Source organism: Hyposmocoma kahamanoa, unplaced genomic scaffold (genome assembly GCF_003589595.1).
Source record: "Hyposmocoma kahamanoa isolate Upper Pololo Valley unplaced genomic scaffold, ASM358959v1 87390, whole genome shotgun sequence".
Taxonomy (NCBI): domain Eukaryota; kingdom Metazoa; phylum Arthropoda; class Insecta; order Lepidoptera; family Cosmopterigidae; genus Hyposmocoma; species Hyposmocoma kahamanoa.
Genome location: NW_020654448.1, coordinates 1 through 21,095, shown reverse-complemented (window position 1 = coordinate 21,095; position 21,095 = coordinate 1). Strand labels below are relative to the sequence as shown.

Here is a 21,095-nt window from a genome sequence, read left to right as displayed (position 1 = left end):
CAGATTTTTTATTTTACTGCTTGAATAAATAAAAACAGCCACGAAATAGAATTAATACCCTTATATCGAGTCTCGTTACGTTGAATCGTTAGCCATTGTCACTTTTACTTCCTCTACGTCAAATACTATGAGTACATCTGTGGGAACAACATTGAAAAGCAATTGAAGTCATTTTAATTGGACGTAGTTAAGCAAAAAGGATCCAATCCACAAAATTAGCAAAAAATGAGTTATATTATGTACCAAACGGTCTTTCTAAAGTCTAACCTCTTAGATTAGAAAAAAAATCAGTTGAAATACGTGGGACGCACTATAAGTTTCCGGAATGAATAAGAAAAAAATACTATAAATGGTCAGAAATGAATTTATTGTTTATCAAAATGTTCTACGTTAGCGTTAATGCACTTTTTCATACGAATGAACCAATTTTGAAAACATTTATGCCACTCCTCCGTGACAATCTCTGGAACATATTTTTCATACTCTTCGACAGCCTCTTCAGGTGATGAAAATCGTTGACCGCGTAACTGGTTCTTAATTTTTGAAAATAAATAAAACTCACAAGGTGCCAGGTCGGGATTGTACGCGGGATGGCTCATAAGGTCAACGTTGTTCACCTTCATAAATTCATTTGTCTGTCTGGCCCCGTGAGATCTGACATTATCGTGGTGCAAGATTATACGGCGTTTACGGTTATTTTTACAGAGTTTGTCAATAATTTCCGACGAACAAATGGTCGTGAACCAATCACTATTCACGGTACAACGATTCTCCAAAGCAACAGTAACTAAGAGTCCAGTTTTATTAAAAAAAGAAGCAATCATCCGCTTAGAGGCACTTTGCACGCGCGCCACTTTGGTTGATTTCGGCTCATCTTGAAAGACCCACACGCTCGCTCGCTGCTTTGTTTTGGGATCGTAACTATAAATCCATGTATCGTCACTTGTTACTGTATCCCACACCAAATTTGACACCCTTCGATGAATCTGGTAAGCATGGCATTGCACCAAGTGACGCGATCCGTTTTTTGAGCCTCAGTCAAATTATGTGGGATCCACCGAAAACACAGCTTTTTCACACCCAAATGTTTTGTTGTATTGATTGAATTTGTCTCAGCCTATGCTTAAAGATACCCGAATCTCATGGTTTGTCACATGCCTATCCGTTTTGGTCATACGGCGCACAGCATCGATGTTTTTGTTGTTCACAGCAGTGGACGGGCGACCATCACGAAATTCGTCACTGAGATTCACACAACTGCAAACCAGCTATACATAGTCGTCTTGCATGGTGCTTCATCGCCAAAACCATTTTGAAGCCGAGGGAAGCTCCGCTGAGCTGTTAAATTACACTTAGGGTCGTATTCCAGAACTCTACTCAATACTCAAGTCAGGACTTGAGTATTGCAGTGAGCACTGAAAATCATTCTCAAGTCCTTGCCATTAGGGTCGTATTTTCAGTGCTTGAAATCGTACTCAAGTCTGCTCAAATCCTGACTTGAGCATTGAGTACAGTTCTGGAATACGACCCTTAAAGTCATAGAAAATCATACCACGGAAATTTTCACTAGTTAAATCCATGGTGATGTAGAGAACCACTTTCTAAAATGACGCCACAATGTAAAAACAAGTGACAGTCAGATTCTGATCAGAAGAGTCAGACAAACTATTCTACAGCCAAGGAGTTCCATTTTCAAATGTTGTAATTACTTTTTATATATTGTTTATGTAAATTCGCTCTGCACCTTTTGGAGGGAAAAGTGACGTATTTATTTTGACTTTTAATTATTTTGTGAAATCTAGTTTAAAGTGGAATAGGATAGTGCTATTGTGCCTTAATCGAAGATTAAAACGCGAAATTATACGAATCTCGAACTAAAATACCCTTATCGGCCCGTTTTAAGGAATCCCGAGTCAATCCAAGCACGCCACCTCAAATTGCCTATCCTCTTTGTGGCGGCCATATTTACAGAAACAATTAAACTTCATGTTTAGGCTGATGGCTTTGCCAAAGCCTTAATAAATAAATAAAAAATTGTTTATGTAAGTGGCCAGTTCCGGAAACTTATAGTGCGCGGAGTGCGCCCTATGTTTATAGGTTTTGAAAATAAAACATGAGTGAGAAAAACTTTTAAACTTTGAAGTGCCATATCTCGAAAGTGACTGGATGTGCATTGGATCTTTTTTGTTTAACCACGTGCAATTATGTTACGAAACATATTTATTATAATACGAAATCAATGTGATGACGTGGCTATGAGTAGTCTGAGGTCAATATTATTAGCTTTAAGTTGCCTAAACGTATTATCTATCTAAGTTGTAATTATCATATTATGAATATGAAATTACATAATATACCAATACTGATGAATACTGGTGATATAACTGTGATTCTTATATTTAGCTTACTAGAAAGTATGCAGATACATGTAGGTACCTAATGGAAAAATTAATGTTTACACATTACTTTTGAACAAGTTATTTATCTGATATTGTGTTATCTATAATTGGTCTGTATTGTGATAGTCACATATCAAATTTTATCGGATTATCAAGCGGAGGTAATTATAAATACAATCCCAAATAAAAATCATTTTAAACATTATTTAGTACTTTGTATTTTGACTGTAATATAACCAAACTTGACGTAAAGGGATTAAGATAGCACAAACAGCACGATTAGGTATCGCAGAATAGCCCCTATGACTCGATGTAAGGGGAACAATTCAATCGATCGGCTAACCGGTCTGCAGCAGTCTATTACTATGGTTTACAAACGCGAAAAAGCTGAGGAAGTAGTAACACAGATAGATAACTTTTTCCCTAAGTAGGTACTACCATGCAGTAGTAAGAGGAGCAATAAAGGAAAAATACTCTTATGTCTTCAAATTAAAGCTTTACTTTTTCGACTCTAAATAAATTGATTCATAAATTGTATATTTTTTCATTTATAAATATTTTTTATGTAAAATTGTAAAAAAAACACCATATCATTGATGTATCGAAGATATACTTCATCATCATACATAACGCATGGTCCCAAAGTACAAGGGATTTTTAAAAACATTTACAATTGATTGATATTGTAAAGTGATTTGTACACAAAAACACAATTTACATTTACATCATTAAACATTATTAGTACATTATTTACATCAATATTTTTATACGAGCAGGTATATTACAATGTTTAACAACAAAATAATTTTATTTTTTTTATTTCCATCAGCATTGAGACTTAAAAAAATTTACAATAATTCGTAAAATAATAAAATCACACCATTTAAAGTAGTAGAACCTAGCATCCTAAACCGATTATAAATTTTCGAAACAAAATTATAGCCAAAATTTAATTATACGCAACCCAAAACGAGGTATAATGTCGTATCGTCATGCCTGGTCAACACAGAAGGCTAGTGCCTTGTTTATACAAAACCAAAACAGAAAGTACTATCATACATGCACTTTAAACGCATGGCAACAACGCAACGCATTGTAAGTTATAAGTGAATGATAGCACGAATAGACTGGCCGGTATGCATCAAATGGAATGCTTCATTGATGTCTTTCAACTGAACATTATGAGTAACAAACTCATCCAACAACAACCTCTTATTAAGGTACTCATCGACGAGTTTGGGCACGTTATCACGACTTTTATATCCGCCAAAAGCTGTTCCTTTCCATGTGCGACCAGTCACCAACTGGAACGGGCGAGTACTTATCTCCTCTGCGGCAGCCGCCACTCCAATTATTACAGATGTTCCCCAACCCTTATGACATGCCTCCAACGCAGCACGCATGGTGTTCACGTTACCGATGCACTCAAAGGTGTAATCCAATCCACCATCAGTCAAATCAACAAGCACCTGTTGTATGGGCTTATCATAATCTTTTGGGTTAACAAACTCATTCACACCGAACTTCTTGGCGACTTCAAATTTAGCTGGGTTAAGATCTACTCCGATAATACGCTTAGCGCCAGCTGCTTTGCACCCCAAAGCAACTGCAAGACCGACCGCTCCGAGCCCGAAAATAGCACAGTTACTGTCAGATTCCACTCGAGCTGTGTTCAAAGCAGCACCGTAACCTGTTGGCACACCACAACCTAGCAGACAGACCTTGTCCAAAGGTGCAGCAATATCCACTTTGCAAAGGGATATTTCCAGGACAACTGTGTATTCACTGAATGTCGAACACCCCATGAAGTGGTAAAGATCCTTGCCTTTACAGCGGAATCGCTTAGTGCTATCAGGCATAACGCCTTGTCCCTGAGTAATTCTTACTTTCTGGCATAGGTTAGTTTTAGGATTGAGACAGAATTTGCAGGTCTTGCATTGGGGGATATATAAAGGAATCACATGATCACCTGGTTTCACAGTCGTAACGCCTGGCCCGACACTTTCAACTATGCCGCCGCCTTCGTGTCCTAGGATGACAGGAAATACACCTTCGGGGTCTTTTCCAGACAGGGTATAAGCGTCGGTATGACAAACTCCAGTTGCGACGATCTTAACGCGGACCTCTCCAGCTTTTGGAGGATAGACTTCTATTTCTTCGATACAGAGTGGTTTACCAGCCTCCCAAGCGACAGCAGCCGTGCATTTTATTATTTTTCCTGCAGTAGACATTCTGACGTCTAATAATTACGAAGAAAAGGAACACAATGACCGGCGCCGTTTACGAGTATCTTCTTGACGCACGGTATCATGGCAATTGCGATAACAACGACATAACAGGAGCGTTAATGTCATGTGATAACACATGGACGTGATAAGTATAACTGTACTGTAGCTGACCTCAACCCTTATCAGTGATCGTAGTCAAATAAACGCCTTCTGTAGGGTATACGTCCCGTCATTTTATAACTTAATCGCCGTAAGATTGAATTAACGAGCGGGCAGCGCCTTTAATTTTAACTGTTATAAGATAATTAATTTCCTAATAATATTACCGTACAATTCCAGATATGTACTATGTGATAATCTTGGGACTGTAACGGTTTTTCCCTTTAAGATCTGAGTAGTCTTTCCGATAATGTTCCATCCATGTAAATCCATCACGTCAGAATATTTTTTTATTTATCATTGTAGATTTTGCTCAAAACTACCCGGAGTTCTCAATTCGAAAACGGATAGAAGTTATTAACAAAGTCATTACTATTTATTTATGCTTTTAATGACTGTAAGGATAGTAAATTAATTATATCCAGATTCATTATTTGTTACATATGTTAACATTAAGTAATTTTATTTAGTTACCATTTAGAGGTACCTGAATAACGTTTTTACCATAAATACTAACATTTTAGAAAAATAATAGGTACTCCGCGCACTTTATAACATGAACAAAAATGTAATTGACAAATTGTTTGATCTCTCCAAATAGTTTGTTATATTTTGTTATACTTGTGAAGGCTTTCAATAAAGAAGAATCTAAAATTAATAAAAGATGAAAAATTCGATCAAAAATTCAGACAAATTAAGTGAATAATGTGTGAATAAAGTAAATAAATAGTGAACATTTCCTTAGAAAACAATAAAAGTCCTAATTATAAAGATATAGCGGCGCATATGATTACAAAAATTTGGCTGTTCAAGTTTGAGCATTATACTTCATTTTCTGAATTCGTACTTTGAATAGGTACTTTCTGGAAAATGTAGAAGTTGTTAGCGAAGAGTAAGATGTAAGATTCCACCAAGATTTGAAAGGTATGGAAAAGAGGTATCAGGAAAGGAGGAATACAAGCACGCGGGCGGACTACTGCTAGCTGATGAGGCTAGTAAGCGAAACTGAAAAATTAAGAAAAAATCTCACAATAGAGCTTAGGAAAACCTTAGACTTTTTCCATCCTATACGAGAAAAACGGACAGGGTGTCACAAAGACAAGTGACATGTTTACGCAATATCCAGAAGAATTACCAGAATTAAGTACTATTTTTAACCGATTTCAAAAAAAGGAGGAAGTTCCCAATACGACTGTTGCTTCACAACGACAATTGTAAAAAATATTCCATTTTAAGGGTAAATTAATAAAATTGGGGGCAAATTAACAAAATCCGGTTTATTGGAAACGTAATAGGTCGCAACGTAACGAAAAGTCAGTACAAAGATCTATAACAAAAACATATAGGAGAATTTCGACGACTCAGTAAATGGACCCGTTGCTCTGATTGTGACCTCCTTACATTGTCATCCCACCTTTTTATTACCCTTTCTCTGGTTCCTGGACATTTGTTTTCAAATTTTGAATCGTTCTTTAATTCCTTTGCCTCGCCATTCTCTTTTTGTTTCGTCCCGTCGTCAGTCGCTGCTCAATCACGGTAGCGAGCAGTTCGGCTGTAACTTTCAATTGCGTCTAATTTTGATCCTTTTACCAGTTCTCAACCTAATCATGTGCCAATTTTAATGTTAATACCAATCTGTAATTCTGTATAACTCGGCCCTTTTGGGGTAAGTGTCTACTTTATATTCATCCATAAGCATATCCGTATGTAATTAAGTTAGGGAGTGTTTTATAGAATTGTACCTTTTTTTATATACCTTTTTTTGTTACAGCCTTTCTTTCCTTTCTTTTCCTTCAAACTGTTAAATAATTTTTTGTGGACCAAAGTATCCTATTTGTGATCCTAGTCACGGCACATTACTGGTTTACAACCTTTTCAAGATGTTTAGAGTAATGCTACGGTGCATCATGGACGTGAGTTCGAGTCCCACGGGTCGACGAATTTTTTTCAGTGTAAATTTATAATCATAACAAAACTAGTAGAGTTATTTCACAAAAAATCGCAATATGTACTATAACTTTTTTCATTGTAAAGGTGTATTTTTGCGATTTTTTTCTTGTATCTATTCTAGACGTGATGGAGAAAATTCTTTATATTATATAACAGTAAATCTTAATCGAAAATTTTATCGTAACACGTGGCCGCCTGTCTGGTAGCATTGCCCTTTTTGAACCGTACGCTCGGCCATGCTCCGCATACAATCGCAATGTCGAATGACGAAGTTGTAATTCTTGGTTCTGTGATTTTACTCAATTATGGTTTACTCCAAATGAAGAACAAATGTTTTTTTTTGGATTTGAAACTTGTTGAAAAGTAGAAACATAATTGGTAGTTCACCATTGATAAATATAATACGGAATCAAATCTCTGCCAAAATCTGGCCTAAAATTGAGGCGTAACGTAACATTCAAAGGCATTCGTCAAAAAACCGACAACCTGGTGGAGGGCGCAGCGATCGGGTCGGCTTGCTGTACCGACTATACCTATACTCCAGCCAAATTCGAAGTAGATTAAACGTCAACAAACAAAAACATTACGATTTTTGGGGTTGTCCTCTCAGACTGTTTTGTAAAATATAATGTGCTTTGACAAAAAAAAATCTTCTTTTCCTAGCCCATTGGTAACGCTTGTTATTAAACATTCTATGTCGAATTTGGCTAGAGTATAGTTTGTTATTCCGTTGACTCACATCGGAACATACTCCAGATGAATTCATTAAATTGACGTGCAAATTACGTTATGCTGATATGACCCGGTCAGTCTCCGCCTTAATACAATAATACAATCTTGTAAAAAAAAAGGTACAAGGACGCTATTTACAATAGGAAATGGTACCTTTCTATGTACTCTACACAAGATGTCACTAAAAGGGTCGACCGTATTTTAGAACAAAATAGCAAAAAATTTTTGGTTCTTCCTTCTTTTGAACGGGGAAGCAAAATTGTTCTTCGCGAATGTAAGTTTATTCGCTAAATTTGTTTGTTAATATTACCAACTCAATTTTGGCCGAAACTTTTCGTTACAAAACAGTTCATAAACCTATATCACCCCTCATGGAAGAATGGCAAAAAAATTAACCCACATCCTCTCCAATTCTTGTAACTCTATCTACAATATTACTCGATAGAATTACGAGAATTGGAGAGGATGGGGGATATATTTTTCTGTATCTAAAATTTTTGACGTAACTCCACTTATGCCGTTCTTCCATGAGGGGTGCGTGTGTTGGAAATAATCTTTATAATCGAGGAGAAAGTGCCTCACCTATATTATACAATACATTTTCTAAATTAAGGTACATACGTAATGTAACTTGTCAATTTTACGTGGCACATAATAAATTATTGTATTTTCATTTATTTTAACAAGCAAATATTCAACAATCACAGTATCACTTTGATTACTTTCGCCATGAGTACGATGACAAGGAGGTACCTAAACCTTAATATGCTTAATATGCAATAAATTTTCAAATGATCCTCTTTATAAGGGTAGGTAGCGCGCGAGATCAATACTATGAGTTTGTATACAAAATATAACGTTACAGTAAACTCAGCGTAGAGGCACAGGAAAACTTTCAATGTCAACTGCTGCTGGCTAACCGCGTGAAGTGACAGATATTTTGGTGGCTCTGGCAAAGTATAGACACATAGTTCTTACTAAATTATTAGCTTCAGCAAATAATGGTCATGTAAACATTAGGCCAGAATGACGGAATCAATGCCGTGCTGTCTTTGGTTGTCTTACACGATTAGCTTGCTGGCAGATGGCAGTAGTTAAACAAAATACGTAATCTACTGGTAATTGTAATGAATTAAATAGTCAGAAATGGTGTCTATCGGAGAAGCGCGAAGAACGATTTTGATAGATGTATTTACTATTAAATAAGTCTAACAATTGTAATGAATTAAATAGTCAGAAAAGGTGTCTAACGGAGAAGCGCGAAGAACGATTTTGATAGATGTATTTACTATTAAATAAGTCTAACAAAAATATTATACGATACGCTTAAGGATATTGTTTAAAGAATGTGCTTGTTACACGATATAGGATTATATTATACCGGACATACAAATCCCGAAAACAGGTTAAAATAAAAGTGTAACACGAATTATTGAACAATAAAATTTGCATACAATTTTTACTGTACTCCCTACTTAAAGACAATCTGCTAAATTCTGGTTTTCAACTGAAGCCCTAGTTATTAAATTCACATTAACCCATTTGAAAATTGCCCAACACTCGTCGCCATAGCGCGCTTGTCAATGTCAGATCTGTGTTAAATTTTCGCCGCCTGTTCTTATTTACTCATATTCTTTTTCTGTGCTGGCTGAATGCCATTACCTCGCTTTACAAGCGTCATTGTGGTGAAAGTCAACTCCGCACGTATATAGACAACATTTTTATAGACACTTCTGCAATAACGCAAGGTATCCCGACGATGGGTTTAGCAAAATGGGCAGTCAGCGCTAAAACCACAATAATACAGTAGGTACACAAGCGAAACAGAATCCGCGTGGGTGAAAAAAGTCATATGGTGCAATTAGTTTGAGTCTAAATTTAAAGAACTTGATAATATTATATTAACCAGTAAAATGAATCGGGCGCCTAACGGAATAGGGTTGTACACAAAGATTTAAATTTCTAAGTAATATTAGGCTCGGTGGGATCACAAATGTTGATGCCGAACTGCGCAACGCCCGCTTTACAAAGTGCAATACCTACATAGAGCTTATTAAAGACAGAATAAAGTATACATTTCATTGCGCGCTCTGCTGTGCCGGTCAGTGCCGCTTGCTGCGCCTTTTTCTAGTTTAAAGAACTGTAACCTTGTAGAAATTAAAGTTTATGGTACATTGCTCATTTTACCACCACCACTGTTTTTATTTATTCTCGCATTCAAATTCCAACACTATTACCAGTAGAAATACGTTATAAAACTGTCATTAATAATATACTCTTAAGGTCTTAATACAAGCATGCTAACAAGTCCAAGTACGAAAGAGAACACAAGTTTCAAATTGCTGCCGATGTGAAGCCATTCGGGCCACTGTGACTTGGCCAACTGTTCCGGTTGTGTTGGTAGGAGTAGTGCTACTATGCAACATATACTCACTGCTACTGCTACTACGTTTACTGGCTGCTGGTCTCTGAAAAAAAAACAAGAAACAAAAATATCAAAACAACAATAATTTATGTAAAATGTAGAAAACCATTTGCAAAATATTATGAATAAACAATCCACTAAACTTAATCCTTTTTTTTTTAATTTATTGCCGGCCATGGAAACAAAGTCCTTCAGCCGAAAACATAAACGTTTAATTATATTTATGTAAATATGGCCACCACAAAGAGGATAGGCAATTTGAGGCGGCGTGCTTGGATTGACTCGGGATTCCTTAGAACGGGCCGATACGGGTATTTTAGTTCGAGATTCGTATAATTTCGCGTTTTAATCTTCGATTAAGGCACTATCCTATTCCACTTTAAACTAGATTTCACAAAATAATTGAAAGTCAAAATAAAAACGACACTTTTCCCTCCAAAAGGCCCAGAGCGAATCCCTAAACTTAATCAATGTACCAGTGTTCACATATCATCAAAAAATCTTCAAACGTAAAACTATTTAAAGTTTAATGTGAAAGTGCTAAATATATATGTAATAATAATATATTATCTAAGTATAATGCAAACAAATATCACTATCACTTCACGTTTAGATTAATTTATATTATGCTGTTGACGTCATTCCTTATAGTTAATAGTAGTAAAGTAATCAATCATTGGGGTCAATATACCTAATCAATATAAAAAAAATCATCATCGTCAACCCATTTATATGTCCCACTGCTGGACACGGGTCTCCTCTCAGGCGAAGGTTTAGGCCATAGTCAGCCACGCCAGCCCAACTCGGGATGGGGACTTCACACGTTTCCTGAAGGTTGCGAACCTCGTTTGACGCGCAGGTTTCATCACGATGTTTTCCTTCACTGAAAAGCTCATAGTTTTCTCGTAAATAAATTCCGAAATACAACGAGGTACGAATCCGGACTCGATCTGCAAACTAAATTGACCTGGCATCACTTTGGACTGTGAATTGGAGTTTTGGCGTATTTTGAACTGATTATCGTTTATCATGCCGCTACCATACACACCGGTGGAATACGCTAACATGCACCTCATTTATGGAGAATGTCGGTGCAATGCTAACGCTGCCAGCAGATTGTATCGAGAAAGGTACCCAAACACTGAAAGATACCCGGATTATCGAGTATTTTTGAATGTGCATCGAGCGTTTTCGGAGGGTCATTTTCCATCTGCCAGAAGAAACGCTGGAAGACCGAAATCGGAATGCGATGAAGAAGTTCTCAATGAAATAACCATTGATGCAACTACCTCAGTACGTGCCATAGAAGCAGCTACGGGAATCCCAAAAAGTACGGCACATCGAATTCTGAAACGTCACAAGCTCCACCTATATCACTATAGGCGAGTGCAGACGTTATTGCCTCGGGACTATCCACTACGGATCGCATTTTGCCGTGTGATGCTGCAAAAACACCGGGAAGATCCCCAGTTCCTAGACAAAGTTCTATGATCGGACGAAACAACCTGCAAGAAAGAGGCTATTTAAATCTTCACAATTTACATAGTTGGAGCAATGAAAATCCGCACCTGATGAGACAAGACAAATCCCAATATCAATTCAAGGTTAACCTATGGACACGCATATTAAATGGAAAAGTGATTGGGCCCTTTGAGTTACAAGGAAGCTTAGATGGTGATAGTTATTTGAACTTTTTACAAAATGATTTGCAAGAATTATTAGAAGACATCCCCTTAAGTGATGTACAAAACATGTGGTTTCAAAATGATGGTTGCCCAGCTCACTACGCCCGTCCTGTGCGAGAATACTTAAACCAAGAATATCCTGGGCGTTGGATCGGGCGACTTGGTCCTATCTTATGGCCACCCCGTTCACCCGACCTAAACCCCCTGGATTTCTTCTATTTGGGTTGTCTCAAAGACAGGATTTACGCAAAACCCATCACAACATTGGACGAGTTTCGGCAAAAAGTCATTAATGCAAGGGTATTAATGCTGGTGGCAAACAATTTGAACATTTACTATAATGTTAATTTTGCAATAAATAAATTAAGTGAAGAAATACCATTTGTTTTGATTTATTCAACATTTTTCAGCAACAAAAACCTATTTTCGGCAAATAGTAAAAGTGATTACTATAAATAAGAACAATAATTAAGAATTTTAGTCTTTCTTAAAAATGGTACGAATATTTTTTGCAACATTTTTTTTAAGTACCTGCTTTATTGTTATTCAACAAAAGGCATCTATCTCTTTCTAACGTATATCTCTCGCTATCTTTCTCTCTCTAATTTCTAAATTGTATCGACTACGCACATGTGCCATTGAAATTCCAAGAAATTGCATCAAATAATCTTTTTTCGGCACATAGTGAAAGTGATTATTATGAATAAGAACAATAATCAAGAAATTTAGCCTTTCTTAGAAATGGTACCAATATTTTTTTGCGCCTAGTTCTCTTAAAGTATTATACCATTTTGGAATCTTGGTTAGTTGCGTCAATTTTTAAAAATACTTGCCGCAGTGGTGTCCGTACTTTTTTTTTACAAAACGATGAGTGAAACTGCAGGTAAAAATATTTCAAAATTTTAAGGAAAAAAAAATATTTTGATGGATTTTTTTGTAAAATTGCAGGCATTCTGGGAATTTTAAGAGTTGTGGTAGACAGCAGTACTACTTAGGTGGCCGTTAAAATAAAAACATCAGAAATATCTGAAAAATTGTGGTCGTGGTGATTTAAAATGTCATTAAGGGAGTAAATTTTGGAAGAATAATAATTTTTTTATCGTAATTTAAAAAAAAAAAATATAAATTTTTTTTCTTATTTTCCTCAAGTAGTTATGCGCAGGTCCACCCTCCAGCGCCCGCTTATCGTTGAATTTTGGGACACGCTGTATGTATATTATAATAACCAATTGTTTTTCTATCTCACCTGATGTTATGTGAAGGATGATGACAAGGTGCCCTAGTGTGGTCTTCCACAGATCTGACTGGCGTCACTCTGGTTGTTAATGGATGGAAGCTGTCACCCATGCTGTCTGGATTCACATTTGATGGTTCACCTTCTAACAGTTTTGTTGGAATATCTCTTTTACCCAGAGCCTGGAAAATGTAAAACATTATGCCTATAGATTTATTTCAGCTACGATTTGTTCTCAATGATGTGGTCGAGTTATTAGTAATTACGTGGGTCTACAAAACAAAAAGTAAAAGAATTTTGTAATTATTGTATTGGAATTTAAACAGTGTATCATTTATTATACCTGCACCTGTACCGACAATATTCATCATGTGCGTATTTCACCTTTGATTTTTTCTGTATGTACATATACTACACTTCACGACCTGTACCTCCAATAGAGTATGTAGAGATCGCAGCAAAGTAGTGTAACTTCTATAATAAGACAAGTAATGTAACCCCATACAAACATAGTAGCGCAGCTTATGTGCGCGCCCGCCACGCGCCAAGTATGGACGCACACATTAGCATAATATCGTGGTGCACCCATGTTCGCTCTTGAATTTTATTTTATTCTCTTTCTATGGCGGCAATAAACAAACATTAATTGAGATTTATTATTCCATTTATTTTTTTACCACTGGCAACTACTGGGATATCTTAAATTCCATTTGTCGCCAGTGGCATGTCCCTATCTACTGACCCGATAGATAGGGTTTTCCGGAGAGACTACGGGCTCGACGGCAAGACCAATGGGTGTCCGGGCCAAGGCTTCCGCCAGTGATACGCCTATGCGGCGTCTCTAGCGGACCCGAACTTGGGTATGGACTCGCTGGGGTTTGTGGTTAGCTGCAGAGACGGCCATGTTTGTCTGCCCCGTATGCATGTGTCCGGAGCGTTTGTCTCGTGAGCAGCAAGCGCGTCTTAGTAGCGGTCTAGTTGAGGGCCTGTATGCGAGGAGACGCGCGGGACACGTGAGTTGCCCTTTAAGTTGGAAGCTATGTCCGGACATTGTCGCAGGACACTTCTGCGGCACAAGCCCGGAGAGCTAGTAGAGGATAAGCTAGATATCCTCCGGTCCCTCCAGCCGCTTAGGTTATTGGGAACTGGAGAGACGTCGTTTTTCGGCGTCGAGAAGTGAGCGTGTCTTACAGCTCCGCCACCAATAAGGAGATTTGGTAGTGGACTCAGAGTCGACGGCTATGGGATTTTTTTCCCATTTGTCGCCTGTGGGAACATAGCCATTGGTGACAATTGGGAATAAGCCTGCATAGAGCGCGTTGTCACAAGCGCCATTCATTGTAGAATTCAAAAGTTGTTTATTGTTATATTTATGGTTGTTTGAATAAGAGTGCCTCAAGAAGAGATTTCAGAATTGTTCAGCATTTAATATCTATTTCAAAATCATACTCCCATAATTGTAATACCAATCCGCGATGCTGTATAATATATAAAAATATCAATACATAAGTACTGCATTTAACAAATGTTATTTCAATATAACACGAGAATTGACAATTGACAACCCTTCAAAACCGGAACACAGTAATGCACACATTACCGCTAACGGCAAACATAGGAAAGGTGACACTTCCCTGACAAACTCTTTCTCAAGGAAATCTACTGCTACTAATTATTGTAATGGAGTATGAGCTTCTTTGTTAATTATTTATTTCTTTTTTTAACACATTATTTCCATACAATTAAAGTGAACAACTTTCCTGTATGTTCCTGCCCACATACATTCTATGCATACTAGATTTAAATTAAAAGTATTTAATTTTGTAATTATTTTACAAACATTCCTCAAAATGATTATTTTTAGTAAAAGTACCTATAATGCAAGTTAAAGTGTAAAAAACATTTAAAAAGGTGATGTGACATAGGTTGATTTAAACAATGGTGTTTTTTTAAACAGACGAAAAATAAATGCCACGCTGCCCGCCGCGCCGCCGACAAATTTGCAATCGACCCACATCTATTCCTAACGTTTTGAACCCTAACGGGTTAGAGAATTCTAAGTTCAAGTTCTTAAGTTTTAAAAAATGTATAGTATTTCACATTTCATATATAACATTAGAGCTACAAGTTGGACAGTTAAGTGGCAATATAGCTAAGGTCTTGGAATGACTACAGACGTATTATTAGACCTATCTTCTGTAGATATGCACACTAAACGCGCACCAGACCTACCTATTCACTATTTATACACGTCAGAAAATGGGAAAAAATTGCTCATAAATACGATTATTGGTTCAATACATTAATAACCAGGGATCAGAATAGGTAGAGTTTTTTTACCTAAACTTCGAGGAACATAGACAGAAAATGGAGACTGCCTTACGACAATATTTTTTAGGTCCTGGACCTGTTCCGGATTCGGGAAATCACTTAAGTACATTAAAAATTGACGTAATTGGGGACAGGCAGGTACACTATATTTTATCTTAACTTTATTGTTTATATGTCGCACCCTTTTTTATTTTAAAGGCTGGCAAAATGTGTTAAGCATGCAGAAGTTTTCTGATTGTGACATGAAAATAGAGTCAGAAAGTTAAAACGTATACCTAGAACTCGAAGAGTCGTTGCGATAGTTTTAGGATTGTGCAGGAATGTCCATAAAACAGAATGTTAGTAATACAAATCTTATTAACTCTAATTAAATGTATTAAGTAACTGTTTCGTGGGAAGTTTGGCGGGAGATTGTCTTTTGTAAAATATATACTTTTAGAAAAAAATGAACGAAAATTTTTTTGTAGGTATTTTCCTAAATATTCTGAAAAATTGGTGTTGCCACAACTCGTCGTAAAGTTAAGATATAGTCTATTCTACCTATCCCAAATAACGTCAATTTTTAATGTACTCTAGTGATTTCCCGAATCTCGAAAAAATCCAGGACCTAAAAAATATTCTCGTAAGGCAGTCTCCATTTTCTGTGTATGTTCTTCGAAAAAAGCCTACCTATTCCGATCACTAGTAATTAATGTATTGAACCAATAATCGTATTTATGAGCAATTTATTCCCATTTTCTGACGTGTATAAGTAGTGAATAGGTAGGTCTGGACGCGCGTTTAGTGTGCATATCTACAGAAGATAGGTCTAATAATACATGCAATTCAGTAACTTATTTTTGGGAGCTGGTGCTTGTTAAAGGCTTAACGCCTGTACTACAAGTCACCAGGCTCTCACCTTTGGAAATGACACATGACAATCTTAAGGTATTACTAAGATTAATTGTTTAAATAGTGAAAAAATACATTTGACATTATTGAACTATACATATACACCTAAAAGGTCACTTAAATTAAAATTAAATTTAAAAACTTTTTTGCACGTAAAAGATATTTGACTATGAGTGCGTGTTGTATTATGTGTGTGTTTGTGTATGTGTGTATGCGCGCGTGTGCGTAGTTATGGATATATATATATACATATACGTCATAATACGTCTGTAGTCATTCCAAGACTAGTCTTGCCGATACTTGTCGATCCAGATCGACTAACACTTTGTAACGATAGGGCACTAAAGGTATGGTCCCAAACAAAAAATACATATTTTATTTTTTTCCTACTAAACTATTACATTTATGGCAAAACGTGATATGACAATATTTAATTAGGATAATGAGATCTCTCGATTGGCATTTTTTTTAACGAGGTATCGTGAAAAAAGATCCAATGTCCGCGATATGGCAGATCCGATCCACTGTGCGTAGCAAAGTTAAGATAAATATAGTGGACCTGCCTGTCCCCAATTATGTCAATTTTTAATATTCTTGAGTGATTTCCCGAATCCCGAAAAGGTCTGGACCTAAAAAATATTGTCATAAGGCAGTCTCCATTTTCTGTCTATGTTCTTCAAAAAAACTCTACCTATTCCGGTCCCTGCTAATAACCTAATAAATTCAAGTACCTAATATGCAAACTAGGTTGATAGTGCATGAAAAACTAGTGCAGTTTACAAATACAGTGGATACAACCAATACCTATCTATGATTGGATAAAAAATTTTTTTTATTATACATACTATTTCTAGAATCTAGGTAGGTTACTTATAAAAGCTACACTTTTTATGTAGGGCAACTTTTCATGTTTTTCTTAACCAGTCGCATGTAGTACAGACACACAGTGTCTTTACAATTTTGATACAGTAATTCACTTTTTTTTAAATTAATTTTCAAGAATGAAATTTTATCAAAATAAATTAAATGCTGGACTCTAGGGCACAAAATGATTTAAATACAGTGATATACTGTAATAGTATTTGCTGTATTTGAAATATTCTTGTAGCACAGACAACTCAGGACAGTAACATAAGTGTATTAGAATATAGGCTCATAAGATGCAAAATGTTATATATTACGAGACAGAGATCAAACTGAATTATGTTGGTACCTGCTGGGTGTTTCTGTCATACATGGTTATCCTGAACTTGTCTGTAGTGTTGCAGTGGGAGGCTGAAGGGTGAGAGTAACGGACCACAATATCTATGCAGCTCTGTGGGGCTATCACACCTTCTGGGTCTATTACCGTGAATTTGTTTGGTGAGGTACATAGTACTGAAATATAAAAATATTACAAAATTTTTTGTTAGGTCTTGCTCTACAAAACAAACTTTTAAATTCAGTGGTGGATTTATCTAAAACACAATTTTAATTAATTATCTGTACTACGTCTTAATAAAGACGTGTACATATAGCATGATTAAGCACAATAAAAGTTGTAAAAAAAAAAACACGATTCCATTTAAAAAAATGACCTTTGAGCACCTTAATGAGTGCTAGTTATGTTTATCATATTGTAAGCTGCTAATAATGTGCAAAAACTTGTTACCTTATTTGCTGGTGTTCGAAAGCTTAATTATAATTAAATTATAAATAAATTTGCCCGTCTATTATGACTAGCAACAATAATAATACCAATCGCTACAATCGAGTCAATTTATTTTGATTCTACACTTCATGGAACAGACAATCTATAATTAAGTACTAGTTCACAATAGCATGATTGTAGACAAAATAACATGCTGCACGTAATGTTTATAACACTAAAAAAAATACCATACGGAACAAAAAACAAACTATTTCGTACCTTTGAAATTCACAGAGAAATCATAAGGATTGTACACTGTCAATAACTGTTTATGCGTGTGTCTAGCATTTAGATAAAACTCCAGTGACACTGGAAACACGAAAACAGGAAAATTCTTCATTTTCACTTCGATTTTGAGAGAACAAAGCAAAATAAAACAACAACAACAATTGCACCACACGTAAATTCTGACAGTTTATAGTGATGCCCAGTATAGTTAATTATTGACTATCGATAAATTTTATTTTGCACAAAACTATAATAAAAGAATATTATGTTAAAAAGACGCTAATATTGAAAGAATTGTAGATAATGAAACAAAAATGTTTACTTAAATCAGTGAACACACAGTTTTGGCTTTAAACAATAGAACGCTACTTATACGTCCTTATGCTGATTTAAATTCTCTATGATCACTTCCTGCGTGAAAAATAACTTCATACAGACATTACAAATAAGCGCCAAGTTCTCAAAACATTTCATACATTTCATCGTGAAATTGTACGTTAAGTACCACATCGCTATTGATTGACCAGCTGTTTTAAGTTCAGATACACGCATGACCAATAACCATAATGTTCAGATATACTAAAGGAACGAGAAACCTGTCTTTGTAAAAAACTTACAAAACGTTTTATGGCTCGGAAAATTGAAAAGAAATGAAAAAAAAATCCTGTATTTATTAGCAGTTCGGATAATTTTGTAAGAAAAATTAAAACAAAGAAATTCTTTTAAAATTTTTATTAAATACAAAATGAATAAATATGGATATATTTACATTTTATCGAAGCTTCCCAAAAGGTATAATTTAGCAGCTTATTAACATCGATATTTAATTAAAGCAGGTAATAAGATATAAAGTTATATCAGTTTACACTTTTATGACGTTGTATATTGTACAGAAAACCTTTCTACCAGATTTCTGTAACAACTGGTTATCATCGCTTAAGTAATCCCATAGAAAAATGTTTAAAATACAGAATACAATTACCACAAGTTGGTAAAGTTTTATATTAAAAGACGACTATTAAGGTGCTTTTGCATCGGTGAAGCGAGACGAGATGAGACGAGGCGAAACGGGGATTTAAGGTGCTTTTGCATCGGCGAAGCGAGACGCGATGAGGCGAGGCGAGACGGGGATTTAATTTACATGGCAAAATTTTAATTCTCTCCGAGCGGATCTTCGGTGGAAATGGACTCGAATAGTCTCGATTGACGAGGATGTACAAGACGAGATTGAAGTATTTGTTGTTGTAGTATTGCTGCCTACATAGAATGCTTGTTAACTCTGCAATGGAAACACGCCTTACGCGACACCTCGCGCGTGTCTGCACGAGCACGCGATGGCTATTACTATTAATAGCGAGATTGTGAGCTACGTATGTACGATTTAAGATTTAAAAAGGTTAAAACCATTGACTTACAATTATATGGACGTCGGGTCCGCGCTAAAAAGTGTCCGCACTTGTAAGGCGCTAAAATCATATACAGAGCGCGACAATCCGCTTTAGTCTACATTTGTTCTACTGACAGCGCGATACTGCGATGACATTACAATTTAAATTTCGAATAGGTTGACTTGGGACATTTTTTTCGTGGTTTTTGTATTAGACCCGTCGTCCATTTATTTGTAAGTCAATGGTTAAAAACTTTTTAAATCTAAATATATATGTGATTCTTCTACCATTAACATATTTAATAATAATTTACGGGAGATATTAGACGCGTACAAACTAAACAGCACTTTTCTAGCCACAACCACAGCGCGAGTTTTCAAGAGCTCGCGATGGCTATTAATATCAATTGCATGTTAGCGATAGCAAATTTTGATGGAAATAGTAAGGCGATATTTCAATTCTCATCTCGCTTCGCCGGTAGAAAAGCACCATTCCAAACCATTAAACAAATTCGATACCAAGAACAACCTATAGTATTGTGATAAATTAGGAACTAGCCAATCATTGTAAAATTATCATAACTGGATTTTTTAAATAATTTTTTAGTATGTTCCCTGTAGCGTTAATATCAATAATATTACTAATAGACAGAAGTAAAATATTGTTAGTATGAAAACAACTAAATTAATAACTTAGCTCTACATTAATTATTTTTTATACATACGAAACATAATGTGATTTATTGTAACACATTAAAGCTTGAAATGAAAAGAAACCTCTCAACTTCTAAACAGAACTGAACTATTTAGAATTAATAAAATATAGATAATAAGAAAAAATAATATCTGGAGTTAAAATAGACAAATGAACAAAAATTTACATTTGAAATGAGTGATTTTTTAAATATATAATTCTATAAACAATTACTTTTAAAATATTGTAACACTTTTCCATTCCAACTGTGCTAGTCTTTCTATTGCACAGCCAAACCGTACTACAATACTAATCAAACCAGTCTTACAAGCTCAAAAATACGTAATGTTTACAAGGTATAAACTTTGGATACAATAAGTTTCTCGTTCAGGTGGATGAGTCACTATTGAAGTGTAATAGGGGCACTAGTTTTGAAGCCGAAGGTCATATTACACTAGGTTCAAAATTCCGAACTCGAGGCCCTAAACTTAACATGGTAAGCCTATCAATTATATTCTTCCTTGTACTTCTTAGACATACCACTTTCCTTTTTTTAGAGACAATTTCAACCTTATGGAAGTAGTAGAGGTATACGGCACCGAGTCACTGGTCAATCTATACAATACATTTTTGTTTAAACTCCAAATGTGAATGTTATTTTAGGTAAGGTATAATGTCAGGTAATTCTGACACATTGTACATCTTTAGGTATGGCCTTGGCGAAAACAAAAGGTAATTCTCCCTCGTACCCTTATTTTACTCAATACAGCCCCCATAGCATGGCCACACATTACAGTCGGGACGCGCGATAAAACTGAAATAAGGGCGCGCTATTGGCTATCTAAATTAGATCTGTTTGAGACAGCTAATAGCGCGCGCTTACTTCAATTTTATCGCGCGCGTCGCGACTATCATGCGTAGCTATGCTACAGGGGCAGAAGTCCTTTTTACATAATAAGAATAGCAGAAAGCATACAATATAATATTTCGAATGCCGATATCGAACCAAATAATGGGTATCAAATAAATTTTGTATATGTCGAAAAACTAATTTGAATCAAA

General features: G+C 35.8%; 2 protein-coding genes across 2 annotated transcripts; both read right to left on the bottom strand.

Annotated features, from left to right (window-relative positions):
• Positions 1–3,037: 3,037 nt before the first annotated feature.
• LOC113235554 (alcohol dehydrogenase class-3-like) lies at positions 3,038–4,978 on the bottom strand. The gene has a single exon (XM_026471286.1). The coding sequence runs from the start codon at positions 4,628–4,630 to the stop codon at positions 3,500–3,502; it is 1,131 nt and encodes a 376-aa protein (XP_026327071.1). The 5' UTR covers positions 4,631–4,978; the 3' UTR covers positions 3,038–3,499.
• A 2,994-nt stretch (positions 4,979–7,972) lies between these two features.
• LOC113235555 (motile sperm domain-containing protein 1-like) lies at positions 7,973–18,070 on the bottom strand. Its single transcript, XM_026471287.1, has 4 exons — positions 17,944–18,070; positions 17,248–17,411; positions 12,825–12,994; positions 7,973–9,936 (listed from the first exon to the last, which is right to left on the bottom strand). Exons 1-4 carry the CDS (start codon positions 18,062–18,064, stop codon positions 9,747–9,749), a joined length of 645 nt encoding a protein of 214 aa, XP_026327072.1. The 5' UTR covers positions 18,065–18,070; the 3' UTR covers positions 7,973–9,746.
• Between the last annotated feature and the right edge of the window lie 3,025 nt (positions 18,071–21,095).

Coding starts and splice junctions, on each gene's coding strand:
- LOC113235555 (XM_026471287.1), bottom strand. CDS start 18,064: ATGAAGAATTTTCCTGTTTTCGTGTTTCCAGTGTCACTGGAGTTTTAT. Junction 12,995..17,247: donor ATGACAGAAACACCCAGCAG/GTACCAACATAA, acceptor TACATTTTCCAG/GCTCTGGGTAAAAGAGATAT. Junction 9,937..12,824: donor CATCCTTCACATAACATCAG/GTGAGATAGAAA, acceptor TTTTTTTTTCAG/AGACCAGCAGCCAGTAAACG.
- LOC113235554 (XM_026471286.1), bottom strand. CDS start 4,630: ATGTCTACTGCAGGAAAAATAATAAAATGCACGGCTGCTGTCGCTTGG.